We start from the raw sequence: 24,574 nt of genomic DNA, 5'->3' as shown, positions 1-24,574 counted from the left end.
GCCCAGTTGATGATCACCACGGCGGCAATCAGTAATTCATGCCCAAAGTCGTATTGTTGGGTAATGAGCTCTGGGCGCGTAGGTGAGGTCCGATTGTCGAATGCCGAGATTGAAAAAGCAAGCATGGTCATATACAAGAACTCCAGTCTCCCGGACCTGTTCCGTATGAGGCTCGTCGTAGTTTTCAATGCTTGGTGTAGGAGTGGTCGGAAGACCGAAACTTGGTACGGCATCGCCCAGAAAAGGAAGCCGGCAGCTATGCTTGCTGACATCTCGGGGTTCGGGGGAAGGAGCGACCCCACAGTAACGCAAAGCTACCCCTCACGCATCTGCGCAACCCCACTTAGAGCACTGGAGCTCTCCAAGTGCCTGGAAACAAGACGGAACGCGGACGCGTTTCCGTGTGGCCACAGGCTATGTCGGCATATGTCAAATGACACGAAGGAATGGTGGAATGATTGCTTGTCGTCGGGTCGGGTATTGAAGGTTTCTTGGTCTTTCGTCATGCCACTTTTGCGATTTCCATCCGCTCTGTGTTCCGTCGTTCTGCACCAATTCGCGCACTCCATTGAGCTGGACATATAGTAATCACAATGTCATGTATGCATTCCCATCAAAACCTACGCGATCAGATAGTTAACGTACTCAGCGAGACACTTCATCCACGACCCGACACACCTTGTCAACACCGCGCTACTCAGCATCCCTCAGACGAACCCGTCCGTGCAATGCGACATCAACAACAAGATCGTCTACCGCAAGAATGGCGCATCGCAAGTCAGCATAGTTTCCGGAGGTGGTAGTGGTCACGAACCGTCATTCGCATCCTTTGTCGGCGCGGGCCTTTTATCCGGAGCAGTCGCAGGTACCATCTTCGCTTCGCCAAGTGCAGAGCAGGTGCGAAGATGTATTTTGCATCGCATTCAAAAAGACAAGGGCGTCCTCGTGATTGTAATGAACTACACTGGCGATGTGCTGAACTTCGGCATGGCGGTGGAGAAAGCGCGCGCTGCTGGTATTGAAGTCGACATGGTGGTAGTCGGCGACGATGCGGGTGTAGGGCGTGCGAAAGGAGGTAAGGTCGGACGCAGAGGTATTGCGGGAACAGTGCTCGTCCAGAAGATTGCCGGTGCGCTTGCTGCTAAAGGGTATGCAACACACCAACATCATGCCTATAAGGAAGCTGACATCATTGTAGAGCGAATCTCAAAGATGTAACGCAGATGGCCCAGCTCGTCGCAGACAACACCGTCTCGATCGGCTCTTCACTGGCTCACGTCCACGTGCCAGGTCGCCGGGAGGCAGAGGAAGACGAGCTGGCTGAAGGCCTAGTTGAGATTGGAATGGGCATCCATAATGAAGCCGGTTCAGAGCGCAAGAAGATCGATCTACCTGGTCTTGTAAAGACAATGTTGTCGCATTGCCTGGACGTAGCGGACCAGGACCGAAGCTTCTCCAAGATCACCGACAAGGACGAGGTGGTACTACTGGTCAACAACCTGGGAGGTGTCAGTCCACTCGAGCTAAGCGGAATCACGAACGAAGTCGTCGAGCAATTGGCGGACAGCTTCAAGACCAAGCCAGTGCGTATTCTAGCTGGCACCTTCATGACCAGTTTGAATGGATTAGGCTTCTCCATTAGCTTGCTTAGAGTCGCCGACGCTTCAATGCTCGAGCTGCTTGATGCGCCTGCCGAGGCAAGTGGCTGGTCTGCGGCGATTAGTAGCAGCACATGGGCGAGACGGGAAGAAGCGAAGAAGAACGAGGAGCAGGTGGATGAAGAGGATATTCAGCCAAGTGATCTGAGAGGTAAGTACCTGCAGAGCTGCGTATGACGCCCACTAACTTGAGTAGTCAACTATGCCCAGGCCAAGTCAACCTTGACAGTTGCGCTGAACAGACTCATCAAGGCTGAGCCAGACGTCACCCGATATGACACAATAGTTGGAGATGGCGATTGCGGAATCGGACTCAAGCGTGGCGCAGAAGGTAGGCTGTCATCACGTGTGCATTGATGCCTGGCGCTGACACCCAACAGCAATTCTCAAGATGCTCGAAACGGCAAAGGAGACAGATGATCTGCTGATCCTCATGAATCACATCATTCAAGTGGTGGAACTGGCTATGGACGGCACGTCAGGTGCAATCTACGCCATCTTCTTGAATGCGCTGGCGCATGGATTGCGACAAAACGCGCCTTCGTCGCCACAGCCTGTCACACCCGCAATCTGGGCCAAGGCCCTTGACTCATCGCTCAAGGCACTGGGCAAATACACTCCTGCCAAACCCGGTGACCGAACGCTGATGGATGCCCTCTATCCGTTCGTTGAGACGCTGTCTAAGACGGAAAGTATCGACAAAGCGGCTGCCGCGGCACAAGGTGGCGCGCAAGGGACGAAGGGTATGAAAGCGAGCTTGGGGCGAACGGTCTACGTTGGAGGCGAGGGTTTCCAAGAGGTTCCAGACCCTGGCGCGCATGGCCTCGCGGAGCTCCTACTGGGCCTGAGTGACGGGTTGAAGAAGTAGAAGTTGGGGTATCGTTGTTTGATTCGTTCGGTGTTCCTCGCCGATTTCGCGACGGTTATGTAACTTTTAATTCATTCCAACTCCATTTCGTGCGCTCGATCTGGCGCTACCGTCCCAAATCCCCAGTGCTTCCAAGCTCTTATGATAGCAATACAAGAATGACCGAGTCGCCGCGTAGGAACCTATAAAAGTCAGCGCATGCGCAAATGTAGAGTGTAATTTGAACGCACAGCTTGGAGATGAAGCGGTCCTTGTTGACCTTCCTTCCGTAGCTGCCGTTGGCTAACCGTGGAGTCTCAGTCCACATCTCTTTCGCGTTCTCGAGAACCATATTGCAATGACGGTCGAAAGCCTTGACACGTGCGAGAATCTTGCGGTTGTTTCGGCACGAGATCAGGACTTGTGTGCGCGAGCGGACGGCGGTCTGGAGAATGGAGAGGGGGCCGGTGGTGAGCTCATGTTCTTCGACCTGAGCAACTTCGTACTCGCTAGGCAGTAATGTCAGTACAGGAATTGTTGTGGATTGGAGGGTGTACGTACGTCAACTCCGAACGCGGCTTGGATAGAAGCTCTCTGCGCAAGGTTAGCTCATATAGCGGTGAATGTTCTAGCAGTAATACATACTGAATCTTTGCGTCCACCATGGTGTCGAATTGTGCAAGGTAGCAGGGGGAGATTTGCTATATGGGGTTGGGACTGTTACAGGTTAACTTTCTAGCTCTCGAGCTTCTGCCTGCGAATTTTGATATACGCTGCTCAGGGAAGTAGCGCGCAAGGATGGGGCCGCGCAAAAGATATGCACAGACCAGGAGCGGAAAGACTGACCTAGTTTTAGAAAGGAGGAACACCACGGCAACGCGCTTGGATGAGGTGGATCGGTCGGCGATGATATGAGGCAGGGCGATGAAGTGAGCGAGCTTGGCAGAATCGGATCTGGAGCTACACTTTATCCGCAATCGAAGCCAATCAACGCGTCGGGAGTGGGGCTGAAACTTTAGCATGGAAGGTGCGTCACGCGTCTTTGTCCTCCCCGCGTTAGCGCGAAGCGGGTAGCGTCAAACCTCCGAGCTCGTGCATGCAACTTCACTTTCACCACACGACCTCTTTCACGACGCCCTCCACGTTCCTTCTCTCTGCCACTTTACGCGTGCTGTTGCCTAATTCGGATTCATTTACACGCGAAAATATTTAAAGACTCGTTTACCCCGCCAATTCGTCTTCTTGTCGCCTTTAGTCTCGCTTCTTAGTTCACCTCGAACGCGTTCGCGATGATCGCACGCCAGCCACCGATCGCGATATAACATAGACCACCCCGTCGCCCCCGACAACCTTCTTCTCTCTTCTTCATCACGGCCCGCCTATCCTTTGTCAATCTCATAGGCAGCCATGTCGACGCCCTCAAGTACCACGCCGGATCCTGGTGCGATGCAGCACGCGCCCACACCGTCCGCTGCCGAGGAGAGCACAATGGACGAAATACCGCGCAGGCAAATGCGAGGCAAGCACATCTGCTCATTCATCACGACTTGATCTAACACAGCTGCACCACAGTCAAAGTACTCTACACATTCGATGACCAGAACAAGTCAAACTGCCTGGCCCGTCTGCCAAGCGTGCTGAACGTGCCTGTCGTGTCGCTGGACGAGACCACCGAAGTGGGAGTCATCGAACTCAAGACCTGCATTCAGGCTATTGTGACTGCAAGGTGGGCCGACTCCTCCGCTTATTGGTTGATTGAAACAGCTTGCTCACTGTCACAGCCCCGAGCTCGTAGCCAAACTAGGCCACGACTACACCGTATACGCTTACGACTTCTCCGAGTACGAAACGCCGCTGGTTGGTCAGGGCATGCTATCATGGATCCTCGCTTCAGCATCGCCGACTCCCAATGCCCCCGCCAAAGATTCCCAAACCATGGTCACTGGTCGCGTGTGCAAGAACATTCTTGGCATCTTTTCGAACGGAATCAAGGAAACTCTGGAGGTCAAACTGAAGCTGGTGCCTGTTCCGACATGCATGCAAAAGGAATATGTCGAGAACATGGAGCGGTACCACAGCCTCAGTCAGCTGATGCCTGAAGGGTTCGATTACAACGCCTGGTCCGACTTTCTCAAGGAGAACCCTGCATTGGGTCACCTGGCCCAACCCAGCCCATACCCCGCACAGCCTTCGCCACGTCCTTCCATTGGTGGTGTTGAGCCCTTTCACCAGATGCTTACTCGCCAAAGCCCGTCACAAGAGCCACCCCGGAACGACTCCTTCTACGATCAGTCGAACATGTCGTTCATGTCTCAGCCGACTAGGGCTTCCAGTCCCGCTATGAGCACTCTCTCATTCCATCACTATCAGTACAATCCACCCTCCCGACCAGCGTCACGGACCTCTGTCAGAAGTGAAGGTGCACAGCCGACCCAGCAGTTCCAGTTTAGCGATCCTTATGTCATCGAGCCACAGGAAGACGGACCTCCGAAGAAGAGGGCACGGATCACGCAGACCACGAGACCGAGGAATACACCGCTCAACGCCCACAATGATTCGCTGCGCGTTACAGCGAGCACAGCGGCATCTGTACGCCTACTCAAGCCTTCTCTCAGCAATTCAGGCGCCGCTTCAGATATGGTGCCCCGTGCGCCAACGCCTCGCCCCGGTGAAAAGTTTAGTCAACGAGGATCACGCCGCCCACCCGCCCCTAGTGCTTTAAGACATGGATCCATGGATGGAGGACGACCATACGTGTCTCCGTATGAGAGTAGCGTCTTCTCAGACAATGCGATGGAGTCTGCAGATGAAAGAGATGGAAGCCCAGGAGATACTCCGATGCCGTCATCCCCGCCAATCGCACCAGTCCGAACCACATCGCCCGATGCCTCAAGCCCTGACCTCCCAACACAACCTCCAAACGATTCCGGTTTCGTTAGCGACATGCCGGCTAGTCGAGACGGCGATAATATGGATTTTGAAAAGCTTTGGAATGGACAATCCCAGGATCATCGTCGCGAATCTGTCACACAGCCAGTCACTCAGAGCATTGAGATGGACATGACAGCTCATACTTTTGATTTCGACACCATGGACCAGGATATTTTCAACTCAGTCTATTTCCAAGGAAACGACGCAAATGATGACAGTGATCTGATCGCAAGGCTGTCCATGGTACAGCAGGATGATAACCTCGGGGATAAAAACGCTTTACAGAAGTCACGAGCTACGGTATCGACAGCCGGTTCGCCGGATGGCATGATGTCGCATATCTCCCCGACTGCGGAGAGTGAAGCGCAAGTCTACAGTCGCTCTGCAACCCCAAACCTCCCGCCGAAGCAAACTAAGCCGTCTAAGCCGAGAGGACTACCAAGGTCACACACATGGTCTGGAGCAGAGCCCATGTCCGATGCGCCCACGCCCTCCGAGTGTGGCTACCCACGAAGTGGATCCGGCGCGAAGAGGAAGAGGGTTATCAAAGACCGGCTGGACGCGGCTATACGGAAAGGCGAAATGCCACCACACTGTGTGAACTGCGGAGAGATCGACACAGTCACATGGAGAAAGGCCTACACACGCGTAGAGAATGGCACACCCAAGGACATTGAGCTGTCTACCGATACTGCTAGCACCGACATCATCGCATACGAAGTGATTGAATCATCATCTGAGGACGCTGAGCCGAAGTACCGTATCTTCAAGAACAACTTGACACGCGAAGACAAGGACATCATGGCTGCAAAGTCTTCTGAGGCATTTGAAGAACTCAACCTCTGTAACCCATGCGGACTCTGGCTTATCAAGAAGTTTTCGATGAGGCCGCAGAAGGTATGGGATCGCGCTGCGCGTCTTGCCAACCGCAAAAGGCAGCAGAAGGCGGGGTCACGCTCCAAGTCTATGACTGGTGGTGATGATCTCATGTCCGACGCCATCATGCCAGAGTCTGACGCTGCTATGCCAGCTGAGCAAGATCAAGCTGCTTCATCCATTGACAGGCCCGTTGATGGAACAATGGCACCGCCAGCTGTCGCACCCAGCAGGGGTGAGCTCGACCCTGAAGAAGCTAAAGCTGCCTTCGAGCGAGCCATTGAGTCAAGCCCCGCTGGCGTTAGAGGGAGCAAAACTTCTCCTATTGACATTGACCAAGACCTTACACCAAAGCCTACAAGGCGGCTACTTTTCCCATCACCAAGGAAACAAGGTCGGCGTAAGACGCTAGCCGACCCACCTCCAGCCCCCGTCGCTGCGACTCCAATTGCCACTCCAATGTATGTCCCTGACGATGACGCACCCAAGAAGCCCCGTTGCCAGCGATGCAAGGAGCTGAAGAGAGGCTGTGACCGCGAACGACCGTGTGGACGTTGTGCGAACGCTGGTATAGGACACGATGGCTGCATTCCGTGCGAGTCAAAGACTATGTGGTACTTCAAGCAGCCAGTGGCGCAAGTGGCCATCGTCGACCAAGAAAATCCGGATAAGGAGAACTGCCCACCACCCCCTGCCGCAGAGACAGACGATCTTGCCCACCTTTTCGAAGACCCAGCTTCTCGGAAACCTACGCCGAAGAGCACGCCTAAGAGGGACCAGATAGCCCAAGATCCTCTAAAGACCCCTACTCCAAGCACGCGCAAACGTGTTGCTCTGACGCCGCGACGAGGTGCAGGGAACGGAGATGCGCCTTCAACGCCATCCCGCAATATCCTGAGTCCTCGTGTCACCCGTTCGACAACAGCTGCACCTGACACACCGTTCACCCGTCAGCTCAATGCACTTCTATCCGACCACCCGATCTCGTCGCCTTCCCAGACTATCGACTTCTCGGCTTTTCCCACATTTACAACACCCGGTCGCAGTGATGCTCAGTTTAGCGAGTTCCTGGCTGATGACTTTCTGTCCAGTGACATGCCTGTGAGCAGCTCGCCGTCGAAGAACGGCTCACTGGGACTGGGCTTTGACCTCTACGAAGACCCCAACACTTCTACTGTGGGCTTGTGGAGTGGCGATAATATATTCGACAACGAGACCATGATGTTGGACATGGAAAACGGCTCTAAACGCGGAAGTGTTGACGGAAATGCCGGTCCGGATGCCTCTGCATTACTCAAGATGAACGTCGGTGGCATGACTGTCGACTTCGCCGCCATGATCGAGGAAGTCGTCGGCGCTGCCAACAAGGAGGCAGATCTCAACGAAGTCACGAGCAAGATCCTAGACGCTAGCATCAAGCTTGAGCCCAACAGCCCAGAGGACGAGAGGGAGGATATGGGGAAAACACCCGAAGAGCCCACGGTTTGAGGCTGAGGGACATTCACGGCGTTCACGATTCGGCATACCCCTTGTCACACTTTGTGACTTTACCGGCGTTTAGCGATTTGCAATAACACGGCACGAACACACGAGGAATGATTCGATTTTTGTATACTAGTCCATAGATGATTCAGCAAGCCTTGCTTCAAGCAGGTAGGCTGCGAACGAGCAACGAGCGTGGAACGCGCGTCTTTATATACCCAATGAATACTTTAGATTAGACACTCTTGCTCTTCTTCAGCGGAGTGTACATGTCATCTGAACTGCTGGCTTGCTTGGTGCGAGTGCAGAACCGAATAGTCACGCCTTGTGCTTCGAAAGCATTCTCAACCTCTTCAAGAACCTCCGAAAACGCCCCCCACAACTTCGACTTACGTGTGGTGTGTCTCAACACACGTACGTCTTTAAGTAGTGGATACTTTTGCGCACAGTCCATAGCTAGACTCATAAGTGCAACCTTCGGACACCTAAAGTACGGCCATGTCGGTTCGTACATATCGAGGTCAAGCCGACGTAGACCAGGCGGAAGGGAATTGAAGATTTCGTGCTGTTGCCAGTCCGGGTTCGTCGTTTCGTCGCGATACAGAGTAACTATATCGGTTCTGAGGTACTCAAGATTGCTGACTTGTTGCAATCGTAGGCATCCTGCCGCAGCTGTATTGTATATGTTGGGCTCGTGCGATAGGTTGGTTTGTAGAGTGAGGCTCTCCAACGATCTGGAATGCTCCATAATAGCTCCAAGTAGGGTAGGATAGTGTAATGCTGGTACTCCGTATCCGTTGTGTTCGTAGATAGCTCTGCTTATTGAGGGTTCGGTTCTGGTTCCGGCGAACGTCAAGCTGAAGTCTTTGAGATTCTTGATAGAGCGCAAGATCATGGCGACATGTTTCGAGTGCATAGCGCTATTCTCGATGTGGAGATACTCGATAGGTGAGCTTCGAGGCGGGAGCCTTGCCAGATGTGCGCATCGTGCCAAGGAGGGATTTATCGGTCGAACAACTCCGTGATTGAATCTGTCCTTGTCCACAAGCTCGCCTTTGAAGCTCAGTGTACGTAGAGCTGGTAATCGAAGGGCATATAAAAGCGCTTCCAAGTCGATGTCTTGATGGCCAAATCGTAGCGTACGTATGTTGGCGAAGCGCTCAACAAGTCTGGCATCGGGGTATCGCCTCAGCGTGGACCATAAGGATGGCCCGTATTTGCCGTCGCTCATGCGAAATCGGAAATCCGTGTCCATAATTTCCAGGGCTTCTACCCGTGGAGTGAGCACCAAGACTAGAGCTAGTGCGGAACATTTATCCCTCCAGTCGCTAGACTTCCAGTGCGACGGGATATTGGATATGTTGAATACCCGTGCGAGATTTGGTGTACGCAACGGACCCGACAGCGTCCTGTACCATCCTGGAGTTTCGCTTGGCTTTTTGTCCCATACTAGTCGCTTGATGTGTGTGACTAGAGTGGGGTCGTCCTCTAGACGCTGAACGAGCTTTCTGCAACGAAAGTGATCGGTCTTGATGGTTTTGTAGAGGTAAAACTCTGTGATTCGATTGAACTGGCGGCTGGTAGCGGATAGAGAGAGGAGAGTCTGTATGGTGCCGGGGGCGTATTCTTCATCGATGCCGGAGCCGACTTGGTCTAGGATTCCGCAAAGGAGTTCTTCGGGAAAATCGCCCAGGCTGCACTCAGACAGCTTGGAGTTCGACATGATGAAGGAACAGGGTTTCTGTTCTTGACTGCTTGATATTGTGGATGTATTATGGCAGTTTTGCTTAGTGGTGGTGGCCGAGAGAGGGGGTTGTGAGTTGTGGGATGAATAGGTATGAAGTAGAAGTAGAGAGTATTTATAGGGGGAAGTCTCTTACAAAATTATCACATAAAACTCTGCCCGTATGACCTACATGAATTTCAAAACTTTGGTTGTGTGGTTGGATGCCAAACTGCCGTCTTCTTACTGGTAGTTTGAAGTTCCTATGGAAGCGATGAGGGAAACGTCTGGAATGAATGGAGTGCGCCATTAACTCAGACTGCAGCCTGGTCCTAGTTCAGTCCAGTCATTAAGAGTGTAATTTGGTATACGTTATGATTGAGATAGCTTCGGTGTTGTTTGCTGGAGTGTTCGGCGTGTCACGGCAGTACCGTGGTTATGGGAAAGGTCCACCGTGCTGGGCTAAGTCGAAATCCCCTATGAATGACAAGATCCTGTTCATGGCAGACGCTTAATTTTCGTCAGTCCACCAAAGTACGTCCTGATACAGGTCGCAGGGTGTGTAAAGTAGGTATGCCCGCACGCTAACCTAGAAAAAACCCGAACACCCTAGAGCCTACGTTGACGCTGGGCAACCCGCATTGCAGGTCTTTGTCTTGATGTAGTCCGCAGGCCTGTTTGGGGTTTTTTCTTGTATGAGTGCCCAGGTGCCCGGGCAGATCGAACCACGTGATGGCGTTGCCTAATCGCGTTTGGTGACGTGGGTCTTGGCAGGGTACGTGAAGCCTTCCAAGGTTGCGCCCACAGACCTTAATCACGACACACAGTCTGAAAGTTGGCACACGCGGGAAACACTTCACGTAATTTTGCTATGATTCATTCTTTTGTTCGAGCGATGGCTTCGAATTGTGCTCTCTATCAAATGCGCTGGAATACATACAATGCGACCGTCATTCGTTCATCGATCATCACCACCTCAGTCTCAGCTTACTGCGATGATCCACCGGAGATGGTCAGCACTTGACCGTTGACCCAGCCACCGTCCGCTGATGCGAGGAAAGCGACGACCCTCGCAACATCCTCAGGTACTGCGCACCTTCCGAGAGGGCAGTGGTTTGCCATGAGCGTCTCAATCTTCTCCGCTGGCCAGTCAGGCGAACCGCCGGGGATGTAATGCCAGGCGTTCTGTGTGAACATGTCCGACTTGATACCGCCTGGTGCAACACCGTTGACGGTGATGCCACGCTTTCCGAAGTCGGTCGCGAATGCCTTGATGAAACCGATGACGGCCATCTTGGAGGCGTTGTAGAGGGCGTGGTCCTTGACACCGAGAAGACCGGCAGCAATGGAGCTCATGAGGATGATGCGGCCGTTGTCCTCGATGTGCTTGTATGCGGTCTGACCAACGAAGAATTGCGCTCTTGTGTTCAGGTTGAAAACGTGGTCGTACTTCTCCTCGCTGATCTCCTCTGTTACGTCCCAGCTCTCGGTTCCTGAGTTGCTCATGACGATGTTGATCTTGCCGAATGCCTTCTTCGCCTCCTCGAATAGTCTGTTGATCTCACTGACTTTGCTGACATCCGCCTTGATGGCTACAGCTTTGGCACCGTTGTTGAAGCCCTTGATAATTTCGCAGACCTCGTTCGCTGGGCCTTCGGATGAAACGTAATTAACGATGACGGAGGCGCCGCGCTTGCCGAGCTCGATAGCACAACCCCTTCCAATGCCGCGACCGGCACCGGTGATGAGAGCGACTTGTCCCTCGAGGGAGGCGGTGGGAACGTTGATGACCATTTTGATAATGTGTTGGTTTAGATGATTATGGATCGGTGGATGATGGGATAGAGAGCTTCAAGGTAGGGAGCTTGAAGATGTTGAAGTAGTGAGTGAAGATGGACTGGGTATACTGATTACCTTTCTCATATTGCGCTGCCTCTTTATAAACATCTTGAGTGTTCAGTCTCAGCATTGAAACAAATGGTGTTCACGGTATGCGGGCACGGGCGGGGATCCGAAGAAACGAACACCGAAAATAGCTGCTTCAGGGACCTGCGGCTCTACACCTTCGCGCCCGAAGCTCTAGTCGTTTTAGCTACACACAGCTAAACCTGCCGGTAGACTCTGCACTCCCGTTTCGAAATGTCGTGGATGAAGTGCCGGCTGTCGTGCGGACGTCGGAAGGGGGAGGGGCCATGGTTAACCCCCGAATGAGGGTGTTCAGATCTGCCATGGAGATGCGAGACGAAGTCCGGCGTCGCAAGCACTTCTATTCATACCATCGATCTTGTTCATAAGCGTTTACACTGCTATTAGGTGCGACGTGGAAGTTCGAATTTCTTCGCAGCTAAGCTCTGATCGTCGGCACGATGCAGGGCGCATCAGCGGATCTACCCATGGCGCAGGTACCACTGCCAGTTTGACGGACTTTGCCATTGCCCTGCAGCGTTCGCGGACGACGTTTGCGACCGTTCTGTCGAAGAAACGGCCATGCGAAAACAAATGTGAAAGCGCAGAGGTGTTGACGCGAAGGATGAGGCGGTGACTGCCTGCCACGGGCTTCGGACTTATTGGTAGCGCACGTCACTGTCTGCCCCTCTGCATCTCCATCGCCAATCCACAACACAGCATCGCCAGAACCCGCTGCACTGTCCACATAAGCAATCATGCATATTCTTGTAAGACTGTCGTATCTTACTAAGCCAATGGCAAGTACTGATCGATCTAGGTTACCAACGATGATGGCCCGCCATCAGATCAGTCCTCACCCTACGTACATTCGCTGGTGTCAACACTGCAGAAGCATGGACACACCGTTTCAGTCGTTCTCCCACATACCCAGCGGTCATGGATAGGCAAGGCACATCTTGTGGGCAAGTCGGTATGACACACCACTTCTAATACGCCGCTCGCCATACTCACTGCCACAGATACAACCGACGTACTACCGCCCTGCGCCCCTCCAAACCAACGCCGAAGGACGTCTCACGAACCATGGCACAACCCATAACTCGCCTCTACCGCCCTCATCCAATGAAGAAGAATGGGTGCTCGTCGACTCCACACCTGCGTCCTGCGTACAGATCGGTCTTTACCACTACTTCTCCGACCGCGGCCCGATCGATCTCGTAGTCAGCGGCCCGAACTACGGTCGCAACAGCACCGCCATCTTCTCTCTATCGTCAGGCACAATAGGCGGCGCGATGGAGGCGGCGGTATGCGGCATGAAGTCGATCGCCCTCTCGTACGCGTTCTTCGACCGCAACCACGACGCTAAGATCATCAGCGACGCCAGCGAGCTCAGTGCAAAACTCATACAACACCTGTGGGACAACTGGGACACAAACACCCATCTCTACACGGTCAACGTGCCGTTGGTAGAGAATGTAGGAGAGCGCAAGATCCTCTGGACAAACATGCTGCAGAACTCGTGGAAGAGCGGGAGCTGTTTCCAGGTCGTCGAAGTACCCTCCGAAGCAGACGACACGCCATCAGATATCGAGGGCCAGATCCGCAAGCAAGAGGAGAAGTTTGGCAAGAAGGAGCTAAAGGCGAACTCAGAGATACAGGGCGGTGCGTCTGGCACGGACAGTGGACGAGAGACGCCTTCGGGCCAGGCGCACATGCGGTATACACACAAGCACTTCAAGTGGGCACCGACTTTCAAGGATGTATATGAGAGTGTTGAGGCTAGCGAGCCGGGCAACGATGGATGGGCGGTTGCGCAGGGATACACGAGTGTGACTCCGTTACGCGCGAACTTTATGCACGTGAACGGTTTTGAGGGAGAGATCAAGCTGGGTGGTGGCTCGTCGTAGACTGGGGTGCCTGATGACAGTCAATCGAAACTGAATATGTGAGTATCTCTGTACAAGCAGAGGCCGCTCAGACCCTAGAGTCACCTTTTTGTGTCATAGCTATGAGTACACAGGCCAGTCATATCATCGGCGCAGTCAGTGCGGAATTCTCAACATCAAGCAATGCAGCATCACTCTTCCCTCATACGAGTACTTCAAAAAGACATACATTCAAATAGCTAAAGCTTTTAGCAACCGAGGGATACCGGTCTTCACGATATGATAGATGAGCCGCAGAAAACCCACCTGAACAGGGCTCGGGAGCTTACGAAACGTGCCTTGGACGAGTGTAACAAAACCTTGGGCCACTTCGATAAGACTGAGACCGCGAAGTTTGTTCCCCAAGAGCTCAAGAGGGACATCCTGTATACGAACCCAGCACGTGTCAGTCTAGAGGAGGAGTTCAATTGTTTTGCAAGTTGGGCAAAAGACACAGGACTGCACCAGTACGAAGCGAATTCGCCGAAGCACGACTTTTGCCATTTTCCCTCGTTCACAAAATCATCGATTACCGGCTGGCTCGAAGCCATGGAACACACGCTACACATCATGAACTCGATCCTTAAATCTAAGGAAAACTCCTGGATAGAAGGTCCTCACAGACCCCGGCGGCCTGACCCAAATTTAATAGGGTTGCTGGGCCTGCACATTAATGAGTTCAGATACATCGTCGTTAATTTGGAAACATCAGTCGACGCAGAAGACAAATCTGACCCCAGGAGATACAATGCAAGCCCCAGTGTCAAGACACTCTTCCGAAGCTGTTTGGCCGGATATGTGACAGTCACTAATGTTTTCAACGGAGCGAACGAGCGCCTGCAAGAAAAGCTGTTACCCGGCTGTATCGAAGGCGTGCGTGACGACTTCATCAAATGGGCTCGTGAGGTCGGAGTTCTCCTTGAGGGTGAGAGCCCTCTGGAAACCAAACTTCTGGCTACCGAAAAGACTTGGAGTCGAATTCACTTCACTGATCATTTTATCACCATCGAATCGACCTTGGACGCCATGTCTGAGTTGCTGTTAGAGAAGCCCATCTCGCCGGATGATCTTCGGGCAGCGGGCTTGAACAAGGAGTCGATGTTGAACGCTAGCCGCACAGAACGTGCAGAAAAGCTGAAAGAGCGAATCGCAGTACTCGGCGAATGCAACAAGTCTCTTGCGAGAGATACGAAGAATCTCAGTGAGGGTTCTATCGGAGCACAGATCGCTGGGGCAAGAGTGAAAGACAATATTGCAGCGGATACTTGACGATGAAGTGAGGGTGTGGTAACGACGAGAGGGTATTCGATGGCGGTAGTAGTGTAAATATACAGCGATAAAGCTTGTATCCAATGAGTTACTGCCGCTGGTATGTCGTACCATGCGGGCGAATATGACGGAGAGAGAAGTTGTGTTGGTCATCATGGGGTCAGATATGACGAGATCTCTGAATCATATATGAATGAGTCTAAGATGCTGTGCTCTCAGAGTCACGCTTTAGATTCATGACGATTGCGTAGAGACTTGTCATACGTACTTACTGCACAGTCATTCTGGGGATTTAAGAACAAGAATAGCAGCATAGACTTTCCGCTCTCGCCATTCCTTCCGAGATCCTTCTACTATGGCATGCATTCAGCAAGTACACCAAATCAATACATATGACAAAGATGAGGATACCGGTGAGTACCGATATGAAGCTGAAGAGGACATTAAGTTAACACTTCCAACGACAAAGACAATGATTCTGAAGAACAGGCCCGAGCCTACTTCGAGCGACGGTCGTTCCTTCGCGTTCGGCCCACATAAGACACACACAAGACACACATTTGCTTAAACATAGATTCTATTGCTTAATAGCTACTACTATCTTTAAACTTTTACTCTACTCTTATTAATACTTTTAAGCTATTAATACTTTTAAGCTATAACTATAAATAATATTATTAACGCGTCTTACTTATATTCTAAGCTAAAAGTAGGTACTACTAAAGTACTAAGTCTTCTATAGTATTAGCGTAAAGCTAGCTTATAAAAAATAGTAAAGTAGATTATTTATTACTTATTTCTTAGAGTCTACTTATAGTTATACTATATAAGTCTTACTTATATAGTTAGCTAGATTCTAAATTAATAGTACTTTTATATACTTTACGCTTAAAAAAGGTATATACTATTTTCTTACTAATAAGTAGTATTTTAACTAATAAGTAAAGCTATAAGTAAAGTAATAATAGAAATAATAAGTAAAGTAATAATAAAGCTAATAAAAGTAGAGAAGTTAGCTTATAAGACACTAGCTACTTTATTAATATTAAGTAAATTAAGAAAGATAGAAGTAGCTAAGATATTATTAATAAGTATACGCGTTTCTTAGAGGCTATACTTAATACTTATAACATTAATAAAGAAGATATTAGTAGCTATAGTTATATAAGTTATAAAAGTAATAAAGATACTAAAGTGCGTATTATATATTTCTTAACTATTAACTTACTATAGTATATATAATTTAATATTTTAGTTCTTTTTTATTTTATTTATAGTACTATAATAACGTAGAGTAAGATAAGCTACTTATAATTTCTAAATTACATAACTACTATATACGCAAAGGTACTTCTTATTAAATTAAGAGAGATCGCAATCCTTAGAGTCTACTTCGAGCGAGATGTTTGGTTAGCTGGGTGCGGTCAACAAGAAGCTTGAAGATTAGATCGAATCGACCAAAGCAACGACGATGTATAAGCGCTGCCTAGCCGCCTACGGGAAGGTCTGGAGCGATATCGACGACCTGGATAAGCGGATGAATAGCGAATCGGCACTCGAAGCTACTGGACGCCTGTGTAAGGATCTAATCACATGGGCGGAAATAACCGGAGTATGTTCGGGAGAGAGAGTATATCTCCACTGCAACACTTGCGCAAGTCCCAAATCCAGAAACCAGGTCTTAAAGCATGTCTTAAAGCCACTTCATAACATCGAAGCTGCGCTCAAAACGATGACCAAAATCGCGCGAGAGAAGAGAAGCGGTTCTTTAAGCTGGCAAAATTCACATGAAATAAGGCTCAAACAAGTTCTCGACTCGCTTGCCGAAAGCCAGGCTCATCTTGGGATTTAGATGACGCGCAGAAACGGTCCGCCGAACCAGGTGCCCCCTGAAGCCTTCACGCATGACACAAAATGCTTGTTAAAGGCTCAAGATGTAGCTCAAACCGGTTGATGAATCGTCATGATCTCATGCTATGATTCACAGCTTATTAGCAAGTGTATGAGTCTTCATAAATAGTCATGGCATCTATTTCAGAAGGGCAGAAGCAATACACTTCCTTTCCTCATACACATCTCTTTGACGAACGAGTCTGCAGCGAGAACTCAAATATTTGCCTTCGAAATCGCATCCTCGCTCCAGCACGTCCGATATCCAGACTGTCACATAGCTGACTTGGAACGAGGGATTTAGCATGGCAACCAAACGTCCAAATGACAGCACACGCGCTCCGTCATCTGGTCAAGTCGCTGGAGTACCACCGAAAGCCAGCGTGAGCGCCGGTATCAAATCGGGAGTTGAAAGATGTGACCTAGTCTTTCAGCGACTTATTCACAGTCTCGATGCGTTGAAGCATCGAGCAACGAAGATCCCAATTCCTATGATTATCGGAGATAAAGAGGTCTTCCCACGTGAAGCATTCACAGTCAGCGAAGCTGTGTGCATCCTCTCCCATGCACCACCACCAGAGGATATCGAAGCCCAACGCCTCATCCTCAGCGAATGGGCGGAGCGAAACGAGGAGTTTCTGCAGGATAGCATATGGATCAAGGGCAAACTTGTTAAAGTGGAAATGCCAGAAGACGCGACCGTGCTGGAAATAGGCCGGCGATCGAGAGAATCTCGAGTGCGCGACCACATCTTAGAGACACTTGGGGGCATCGACTTCATCTTGGCCGACATGATGTCAATCACAGGAGCGAGAGACCGTGTGAATCTGGAAAAATGGCTGGGTCACGCGCCGGACTATGAGTTAAAGGAGCTGAAACTCCAGCCCAAGGCAAAAGATCTGGGCAGATACATCAAGATTCTCTTGCTGTTGACGGAGATGGTTGGAGATCAGGGCTCAACTGAAGAAAGCAGTTGTGCGGACGTTAAGGACCTCGATAAGAAGGTTTCCGACGAGGGCTTGAAGGGAGAGCGCTCAGCTGAAGAAAGCGCTTGCCCGGACAGCGAAAGGCATCATGACAGGGACCAAACCCGAGGATCGGGGAAGAAGGGCCACCTGAAGGTGCTCATGCGTTTATTGCGAGTGGTTCTGAAGAGGCCGTCGAAGAAGAGGCCTTCCAAGCGGAACGTTTAATCACGGGCTGGTTGAGAAGGGTCAGATACCAGAGTCACAAGCGCCCATTTTCTACTCAGTTATGACTAGTTCAATCTACTGCTATGATGCGCATTTCATCAGTCACTCATGCTGTGAGTCGTATCGAACAGTGACTGTACATGAATATAAAAGTCCAGAATCTATACACGTTCACTGCTTTCTTCAACCTCATCCCTCGACCAGCGAACTCTGTATTGAGAACTCAAACATACGTCTTGCGAACAAGAAGTTCGAAAACACCTCGTAGCTCCTCGCAGAAAATAACAGCATGGCAACGGAGCAGTCAGAGAGCGGAACACATGGCCCGCCCACCGGTCAAGCAGATCAACAACCTATAACGCAGATCGAAGATGTTACTATCGGTACGCTTACTAAGAGCTGCTTGGACGTCTACGCTGAAGTCTGGCAACGGATAGACACGAAGAAGATTATGCCGGTTGGGTCTGTCATGAATCTGCGTATTCACCTAACCAAATGGGCCCATCAAAACGGCATAACTCATCAGGATGAACGATCTCTCGAGAGCTGGCCTCAAAAGTCTAAGTCAAGCGATCTATCATCAAATCTACTCGCAACTTTGGAGAACGACAATCTCATACGAAAGTGGCTCCATTGGATCGAAATGGACTTGGGCAAAGTGTCTAAGATTTTGGATATCCTGACTGGAAGATTTGTAGCAGATGGAAACACGTCGACTCCAGAAGCAAAGCCGACATCAGGCCCAGACGCTGGCAATCCCAAGTTGAAGTCTGATCTAAAGAAGCTCATGGGGCAGCTAGCCTATTACAATGGACAGCTTTTCCGTCACACTGAGGAACTCAAAAACCCTAGCCGCGGTGAAGAAGACAAAGATATCGATAAAGAATTGGTCGAAAAGAAAGTTTCTCCCTCCGCGGTTGGCAAAATCGAAGAAATGGAAGAAACACTAAAGGTCGAAATCGTGGGACTTGCTCAAGATTGCAAAGTCGACTACGAAGACGTCATCCGAGACTTCGACAGGGCGGACGAGCAAATAAAGAAGAAGACTCCAATCAGGGCCATCATAATCGAGGGCGAGGTTTTGTGCCGTTGGAAAAAGCATCTCGAAGAGCTTCCGCGCGATGCGATCTTCCACATGTACAACTGTTGGCCAGATTTGAACGTGAAAGACCCGAAGGGACGAAGCGAGATTAACGAAATGCTTCAACAAGCTAATCCTAGCGGGGAGACAGGCTTGAAGGGTGCACTTCATGTCATCAAAGAGAAATTGAGCAAGATCTCCGAGATTTTAAGAGGACGTAACACATGGACGGAGGTAGCGCAGTCGAATGGCACCTCGCCGTTTTCAGGTCTCGAGTTCCATGTAATGGCTCTAATTTGGCAGAACCGATGCCTATGCTGCTTCACGGAGTTGATCAGTGACAGCATTGTAGCTAAAGCAGGCGTGTCGCCTGCTCAAGCAACCGAAAATTCCACGACGGAGATTGATAGAGTTACCATCAAAGCGCTCGCTCAAAGCTGCCATGACGACTACCTTAGGGTCTATAAGGAATTCCAGGCCGTCTTCGATGAGAAGTTCGAGGCCTGGGTGGCATCCCAGGAGAAAGCGGAATCTGAGAAGGGAAAAGCTAGAGCACAAGATAAACCACGTGGCGAGGCGATAAAGGATTACATGGAGAAGAACGTGTCGCATAGTTCTATCTTACAGCAATGTGTGTTGTTTGAAGTCTGGGCAATGAGTAATGGTGTGTTTCAACCGCGTAAAAGCTCTCCCGAGTACCGGCTTCGGCAGCTTACTCTAAAGCTTGACGATGCAATGAAACATCGATCTGTAGACCCTCATATCGATGAGCAAACAAAGCAACAGCTTCAGTTGATCCAGATAACTTTAGCGGAAATGTCTGGTATCCTAACCAGGAAACGCAAATCGGTCGAATCGAAAGCGAACTCAGATGACACAGACTCCGATAAACCGGATCCTGATGATACGGATTCCGATAGTACAGACTCTGACGATACAAGCTCTGATGATACAGACTCTGATGATACAGACTCTGATGATACAGACTCTGATGATACAGACTCTGATGATACAGACTCTGATGACACAGACTCTGACGATACGGATTCCGATGAAGCGGATTCTGACGAAGCGGATCCAGACCACGCATTTACCGAAATGATGCCAGAACTCCAGAGGCTTATGGACAACCTTGCAGACTACAACAAAAGTCTTGATCGGTTGTCGCAGCGGTTTACAAAAACAAGACCAGCAGAAGGAGGCGTCTGCACCGATGTTGAGAGCGACGACCATAAGGGTCTCGACCAAAGGTTGGAGGTATGGACCCGCAGTAGGTCCGGAGACGGGGAAACGTCAAAGGCATCCAGGGCAAGCTAGAGGTCAGTTGAGAGGGATTCAGGCATCTTGTAATGATAACCACGGTATACAAACTTCAATTCAATGTCTCACAATTACCTCCTGGTATATGCTAGGGTATCAAAATGCTTCCAGTACGCCGTGGTCTCAATGCCGTGAGCCCGCCCATGTCCTGCAATGCCGTCCAAGCGCTATCCAGTGCGCCAATTCTGTAACCAACGCCGTAGATGCAAGTCCGACTACTACTCGAAATTGAAGAAGGCGTCGTCGAACTGCGACTGCTCGGGGTTCTCGTACTCTTCCATATTGAAGAGATCTTCGAGATTGTCCGTGGTCATGGTGTCCATCATCTCGTCGTTGGTAGTAGTGATCGGCTCTTCCTTCTTCTCCTCGACCGGCGGCTGTTCGGCGGGTTTGGGTTCCTCGGCCTTTGCAGGCTCGGGCTCTGGTTCTGCGGGCTTTGCAGCTGTCGCATTATCGCTCGTATTCGCGGTCGCGTCGGTGTTCATATCTAAGCCTGGTAGGTCTGCCATGGTAAAATCAATGTCCATGGCCGAGGCTTGGTTCGCGTCGTCATCGCTGTCCTTGGCGAAGTCCTCGAGACCGCGTAGCAGCGAGGGTCCGTCGTTGCCATCATCGAGGTTGAAATCCATGTCTCCCGAGGTATCCATCATGTCGTGATGCGGGTTGTCGCCAGATGTGTCCATCGCGTCGCCGAACATGGCATCGAAGTCGAACTCGGACTCTTGCGCGTTGCCGGTGGTGGGCGTGCCGTCGAAGAGGGGGTCTTTCGGTGGCTCGACGTCGGTCTCGATGGGCGGCGGCGGTGGTGCTTTCGCGTCTTTCGCGTCGTCTTCTTTCTTCGGGGGTTCTTCTGCCTCGGGCTCCTTTGCGCTCGCTGCCTCGGGTGCCTGTTCTGGCTGCGACACGGCTGGCTCGGGCGCTGCTGGTGTCGCAACCTTTTCGACCTTCACCGGCTCTTCCTCAACTGGCGCCGGGATATTCTTCGCCTCCGCTGCCAGTCGCGCCTTCTCGACCTCGTGCTGTTTAGCTGCGGCCTCCTTCTTCTTTCGGTCCTGCTTGAGCAGCGCCATGTCGCGGCGCAGGACAGTCTGCGCCAGGCGGACCTCGTTCTCGAGCTCGTCGAGCGCATCGTGAAAGCGCTCAGTAGCAGACGGCACGACCTTTTGCAGCTGCTGCCTCATGCGCCCGGTGCCGCCGCCCGCCTGCTCCTCTTTGAGAAAGCGCCCAGAATGGAGGAACTATGGATGTTAGCGCGATCGCAGAAGCAGACACGTGACCGGACGTACCACAGCATTGAGCATGCTCTGGAGCATGTCCAGGTGCTGAGTGGAGTTTACGGCGGTGGCCATGGTGGGCATGCAGGTGCTAGGCAAAGGTACGGCCGTGTGTCAGTGATGGGTTCGGCGCGGGACCTCAAGAGGGTCCGCTAGCAGGCTGGGCTAGCGGCAGTACGGTACTACGTTCATAGCTCCCGCTCCTTCGGGTGCCTTGTGGCCTGCGGCGCTAATTCTTCGAACTCGCCCGCTCACCTCTCACACCTCTCCTTCTTCACCCCACAGTGGAGATTATAGCTTTGCCGTCACAGCTCGGCGCAGCGCTCGTCTCTCCTATCTCTCTTCCTCTTGTTTTCCCTTGCCTTTCCTAGTGCTGTCCGCTCTCTATTGGTAGCCTTAGTCGCGCTTTCCATACTGACTTTCCTTGCCGCCTACCCAGCTGCCACCACCCCGCCCGCCAGCCTCGACCTCCCCGTGGCCTCGTCGCCCTGACCGTCGCATCACCGCCGACGTCTTCGATACCCGCCGCCGCCAATTGCGCCTCTTGCGACTCGATTCTTGTGCGCATCACCGCGACAGCAGCCATGGCCGACCAGCAGAACCCCGGGGCACAGCTGCCTCCTCCCCCTTCCGCTGGCGCTCCCGGCTACGAGAACCAGGGCCAGCCGCAGCAGCACATGCCGCCGCCGCCGCTTGCACCCGTCATTATCCCACAGAACAACAATCCCATCCCGACCGCCATCAGCTCGCCCATGTCGGGCAACCCCATGAGCCCGACCAGCGGCCAGCCTGGCTACGTCCCCCGTCGCGCCGCCCCCGAGCCCAACAAGCGGGCGCTATATGTTGGTGGACTGGACCCGCGGGTCACCGAGGACGTGTTGCGTCAGATCTTCGAGACGACTGGCCATGTCCAGAGCGTCAAGATTATTCCAGACAAGACTGCAAGTTCTCCTTCTGTAAGATAACACTCCGCACCTGCTGCATAACTCTTGACAGCTGGCCGGGCTTATCTTGCAAGTGTTGCAACATTCATGTGCCGCTGACCGCTAACAGTTCAACTCCAAGGGCTTCAACTACGGTTTCGTCGAGTATGATGACCCTGGCGCCGCCGAGCGTGGTATGGCCACCCTCAACGGCCGCCGCATCCACAACAACGTAAGCGCGCTCGATAATTACGTGCTGGCGGTTCTGACAGATACAGGAAATCCGTGTTAACTGGGCCTACCAATCTAACAATACAGCCAAGGAAGACACATCTAACCATTTCCACATCTTCGTCGGTGACCTTTCCAACGAAGTCAATGACGAGGTTCTCCTCCAAGCTTTCTCTACCTTTGGTCCCGTTTCCGAGGCTCGCGTTATGTGGGACATGAAGACGGGCAGGTCGCGTGGTTACGGATTCGTCGCGTTTAGGGATCGCGCCGATGCTGATCGCGCTCTCAGCTCTATGGACGGAGAGTGGCTTGGCTCTCGCGCTATCCGCTGCAACTGGGCCAACCAGAAAGGACAGCCTTCCATTTCCCAGCAGCAGGCCATGGCTTCCATGGGTATGACGCCGACCACACCCTTCGGACACCATCATTTCCCCACCCATGGCGTGCAAAGCTACGACATGGTCGTTGCTCAGACTCCTCAGTGGCAGACCACGTGCTACGTCGGGAACCTCACTCCTTACACTTCTCAATCTGACCTTGTGCCGCTTTTCCAGAACTTTGGTTATGTCACCGAAACCCGCTTCCAGTCTGATCGCGGATTTGCCTTCATTAAGATGGACACTCATGAGAATGCTGCCATGGCGATCTGCCAGCTCAACGGCTACAACGTCAACGGCCGTCCTCTGAAGTGCAGCGTAGGTTGATTCGTTCTCTTTTGTTATTTCTTAGCTCACATTTTTAATCTAGTGGGGCAAAGACCGTCCTCCGACTGGCCAATTTGAGGGATACTCGCCTGCGGGCGGGCCCAACTCAGCTTATCCTCAGACGCCAAGCGCGTACTTTCCTCAGTATGGTGGTGGGCCACAAGGTGGTCCCATGTCACCCTCAGGTGAGCGGCACCGGAGGAAGCTGCAGTATCGAAACAAGCAATCTAATGCGCGGGCAGGACCCAGCCCCGGCGGACAACCCTTCGCGCAGCAGCAGCAAGCCTTTGGCAACCCTGGCATGCCTTACCAGCAACAGATGCAGCAGCCAGGCAGCGCTGGCGGCTACGGCCGTGGCGCTCCCCAACAACCTCAATGGGGCCAATCTCCCCAGGCAGCCTTCAACCAGAATGGCTTTGGAGGATACCAGGGCTAAGCACCTCGTTTGTTAGATTTGTCTCTTCAGCGCTGTGCCCTCTATTGTCCCAACACGCCTGTTTGCTTACGGGGGCGCTGTTTTGGATAGCTCCGATTTCTGGTCATATTTCATCAGCTACTCGGTTTTATGTTCTTAGGGAGTCGTTATTAATTCCGTTGTCCAAAATGGTGCAAGCGTTGTTGTCTTATGGCATGGCTGGTACATTTCTTGTGGGATCTGGTTCACGGTCGTTTGGTTCAAAATGAATCTCCTATCTCGTGTTAGTTTTCCGTTGCTTCAGGCCTCGGCTCTGATTACCCCTTCACTATCTATTATGACGTTGAATCTTCTCCTTGATACCAGCGAATTCTCTTCTTGATACCAAAGCGAGTTCTTATGATACCAGAAGTGGATTTCTTGTGGCGCGCGCTGGTCGTCGCGGTATGACTTTGGATAGTATACTATACTGTGGACTAGATGGTAGTACTGATGGTGATGGAGACGTAATAGAATGGTACGAGGCACTGAAGCCACAAGCATACAAGACATATTCTTGCCAAAGTGAGGTCTGCACCAGTACGTCATAGAGCCGCCTAGAGGCAGTCAAATTCTGTACCTGCGTCAAGGTGCCTGGGATCCTGCATGTTCCATCAAGCTTTCAGATACACCGCAGAAACACCGTTGTGATGACGGCACGTGACGTATTGTTCTAGCGCATCCGCATTGAGACGTCGTGTCGCGTTTTGTGGGCCCGTCCGCTAATTGATGCTAACATTCACACCCCACCGCGCCGGATGGCATGCACACACTCGACATCATCTCGGTAATCCTTTCTTTTGTCGGCGCTCTCTTTGTTTGCTGTATGCTTGCCACCCTCGGGAAGAGAGGTGCGTCGCTTAAACCGTACAATCCGAAACGGTC

General features: G+C 51.7%; 11 protein-coding genes across 11 annotated transcripts; 7 read left to right on the top strand and 4 right to left on the bottom strand.

Moving 5' to 3' along the window:
• Positions 1–593: 593 nt before the first annotated feature.
• Positions 594–2,526, top strand: J4E78_001280 (uncharacterized protein; the record flags this gene model as incomplete). Its single annotated transcript, XM_049361940.1, has 5 exons — positions 594–600; positions 650–1,148; positions 1,199–1,809; positions 1,855–1,989; positions 2,039–2,526. 5 exons carry the CDS (start codon positions 594–596, stop codon positions 2,524–2,526), a joined length of 1,740 nt encoding a protein of 579 aa, XP_049227223.1.
• A 139-nt stretch (positions 2,527–2,665) lies between these two features.
• SMD2 (mRNA splicing protein) lies at positions 2,666–3,170 on the bottom strand (the record flags this gene model as incomplete). The annotated part of the gene is made up of 4 exons (XM_049361939.1): positions 2,666–2,708; positions 2,757–3,014; positions 3,067–3,099; positions 3,151–3,170. The coding sequence occupies 4 exons, from the start codon at positions 3,168–3,170 to the stop codon at positions 2,666–2,668; spliced, it is 354 nt and encodes a 117-aa protein (XP_049227222.1).
• A 742-nt stretch (positions 3,171–3,912) lies between these two features.
• J4E78_001278 (uncharacterized protein) lies at positions 3,913–7,800 on the top strand (the record flags this gene model as incomplete). The annotated part of the gene is made up of 3 exons (XM_049361938.1): positions 3,913–4,024; positions 4,078–4,231; positions 4,287–7,800. 3 exons carry the CDS (start codon positions 3,913–3,915, stop codon positions 7,798–7,800), a joined length of 3,780 nt encoding a protein of 1,259 aa, XP_049227221.1.
• A 229-nt stretch (positions 7,801–8,029) lies between these two features.
• Positions 8,030–9,517, bottom strand: J4E78_001277 (uncharacterized protein; the record flags this gene model as incomplete). The annotated part of the gene is made up of 1 exon (XM_049361937.1): positions 8,030–9,517. One exon carries the CDS (start codon positions 9,515–9,517, stop codon positions 8,030–8,032), a length of 1,488 nt encoding a protein of 495 aa, XP_049227220.1.
• Positions 9,518–10,504: 987 nt separating this feature from the next.
• Positions 10,505–11,311, bottom strand: ARP2_1 (Arp2/3 complex subunit, actin nucleation center; the record flags this gene model as incomplete). Its single annotated transcript, XM_049361936.1, has 1 exon — positions 10,505–11,311. One exon carries the CDS (start codon positions 11,309–11,311, stop codon positions 10,505–10,507), a length of 807 nt encoding a protein of 268 aa, XP_049227219.1.
• An 869-nt stretch (positions 11,312–12,180) lies between these two features.
• On the top strand, positions 12,181–13,332 carry J4E78_001275 (uncharacterized protein; the record flags this gene model as incomplete). The annotated part of the gene is made up of 3 exons (XM_049361935.1): positions 12,181–12,192; positions 12,243–12,395; positions 12,445–13,332. 3 exons carry the CDS (start codon positions 12,181–12,183, stop codon positions 13,330–13,332), a joined length of 1,053 nt encoding a protein of 350 aa, XP_049227218.1.
• A 258-nt stretch (positions 13,333–13,590) lies between these two features.
• On the top strand, positions 13,591–14,619 carry J4E78_001274 (uncharacterized protein; the record flags this gene model as incomplete). The annotated part of the gene is made up of 1 exon (XM_049361934.1): positions 13,591–14,619. The coding sequence occupies one exon, from the start codon at positions 13,591–13,593 to the stop codon at positions 14,617–14,619; it is 1,029 nt and encodes a 342-aa protein (XP_049227217.1).
• Positions 14,620–16,814: 2,195 nt separating this feature from the next.
• Positions 16,815–17,702, top strand: J4E78_001273 (uncharacterized protein; the record flags this gene model as incomplete). The annotated part of the gene is made up of 1 exon (XM_049361933.1): positions 16,815–17,702. One exon carries the CDS (start codon positions 16,815–16,817, stop codon positions 17,700–17,702), a length of 888 nt encoding a protein of 295 aa, XP_049227216.1.
• A 108-nt stretch (positions 17,703–17,810) lies between these two features.
• On the top strand, positions 17,811–20,111 carry J4E78_001272 (uncharacterized protein; the record flags this gene model as incomplete). The annotated part of the gene is given in 3 exon segments (XM_049361932.1): positions 17,811–17,815; positions 17,991–20,040; positions 20,058–20,111. The coding sequence occupies 3 exon segments, from the start codon at positions 17,811–17,813 to the stop codon at positions 20,109–20,111; spliced, it is 2,109 nt and encodes a 702-aa protein (XP_049227215.1).
• A 210-nt stretch (positions 20,112–20,321) lies between these two features.
• Positions 20,322–21,452, bottom strand: J4E78_001271 (uncharacterized protein; the record flags this gene model as incomplete). Its single annotated transcript, XM_049361931.1, has 2 exons — positions 20,322–21,341; positions 21,390–21,452. 2 exons carry the CDS (start codon positions 21,450–21,452, stop codon positions 20,322–20,324), a joined length of 1,083 nt encoding a protein of 360 aa, XP_049227214.1.
• Positions 21,453–21,961: 509 nt separating this feature from the next.
• J4E78_001270 (uncharacterized protein) lies at positions 21,962–23,671 on the top strand (the record flags this gene model as incomplete). Its single annotated transcript, XM_049361930.1, has 5 exons — positions 21,962–22,333; positions 22,431–22,532; positions 22,579–23,226; positions 23,279–23,420; positions 23,478–23,671. 5 exons carry the CDS (start codon positions 21,962–21,964, stop codon positions 23,669–23,671), a joined length of 1,458 nt encoding a protein of 485 aa, XP_049227213.1.
• Between the last annotated feature and the right edge of the window lie 903 nt (positions 23,672–24,574).

The sequence above is a fragment of the Alternaria triticimaculans genome, assembly GCF_023758025.1.
Source record: "Alternaria triticimaculans strain BMP 0046 chromosome Unknown scaffold_1, whole genome shotgun sequence".
Classification (NCBI taxonomy): domain Eukaryota; kingdom Fungi; phylum Ascomycota; class Dothideomycetes; order Pleosporales; family Pleosporaceae; genus Alternaria; species Alternaria triticimaculans.
Note: the sequence above shows the minus strand (reverse complement) of the source record. Positions and strands in the feature narration are given on the sequence as shown.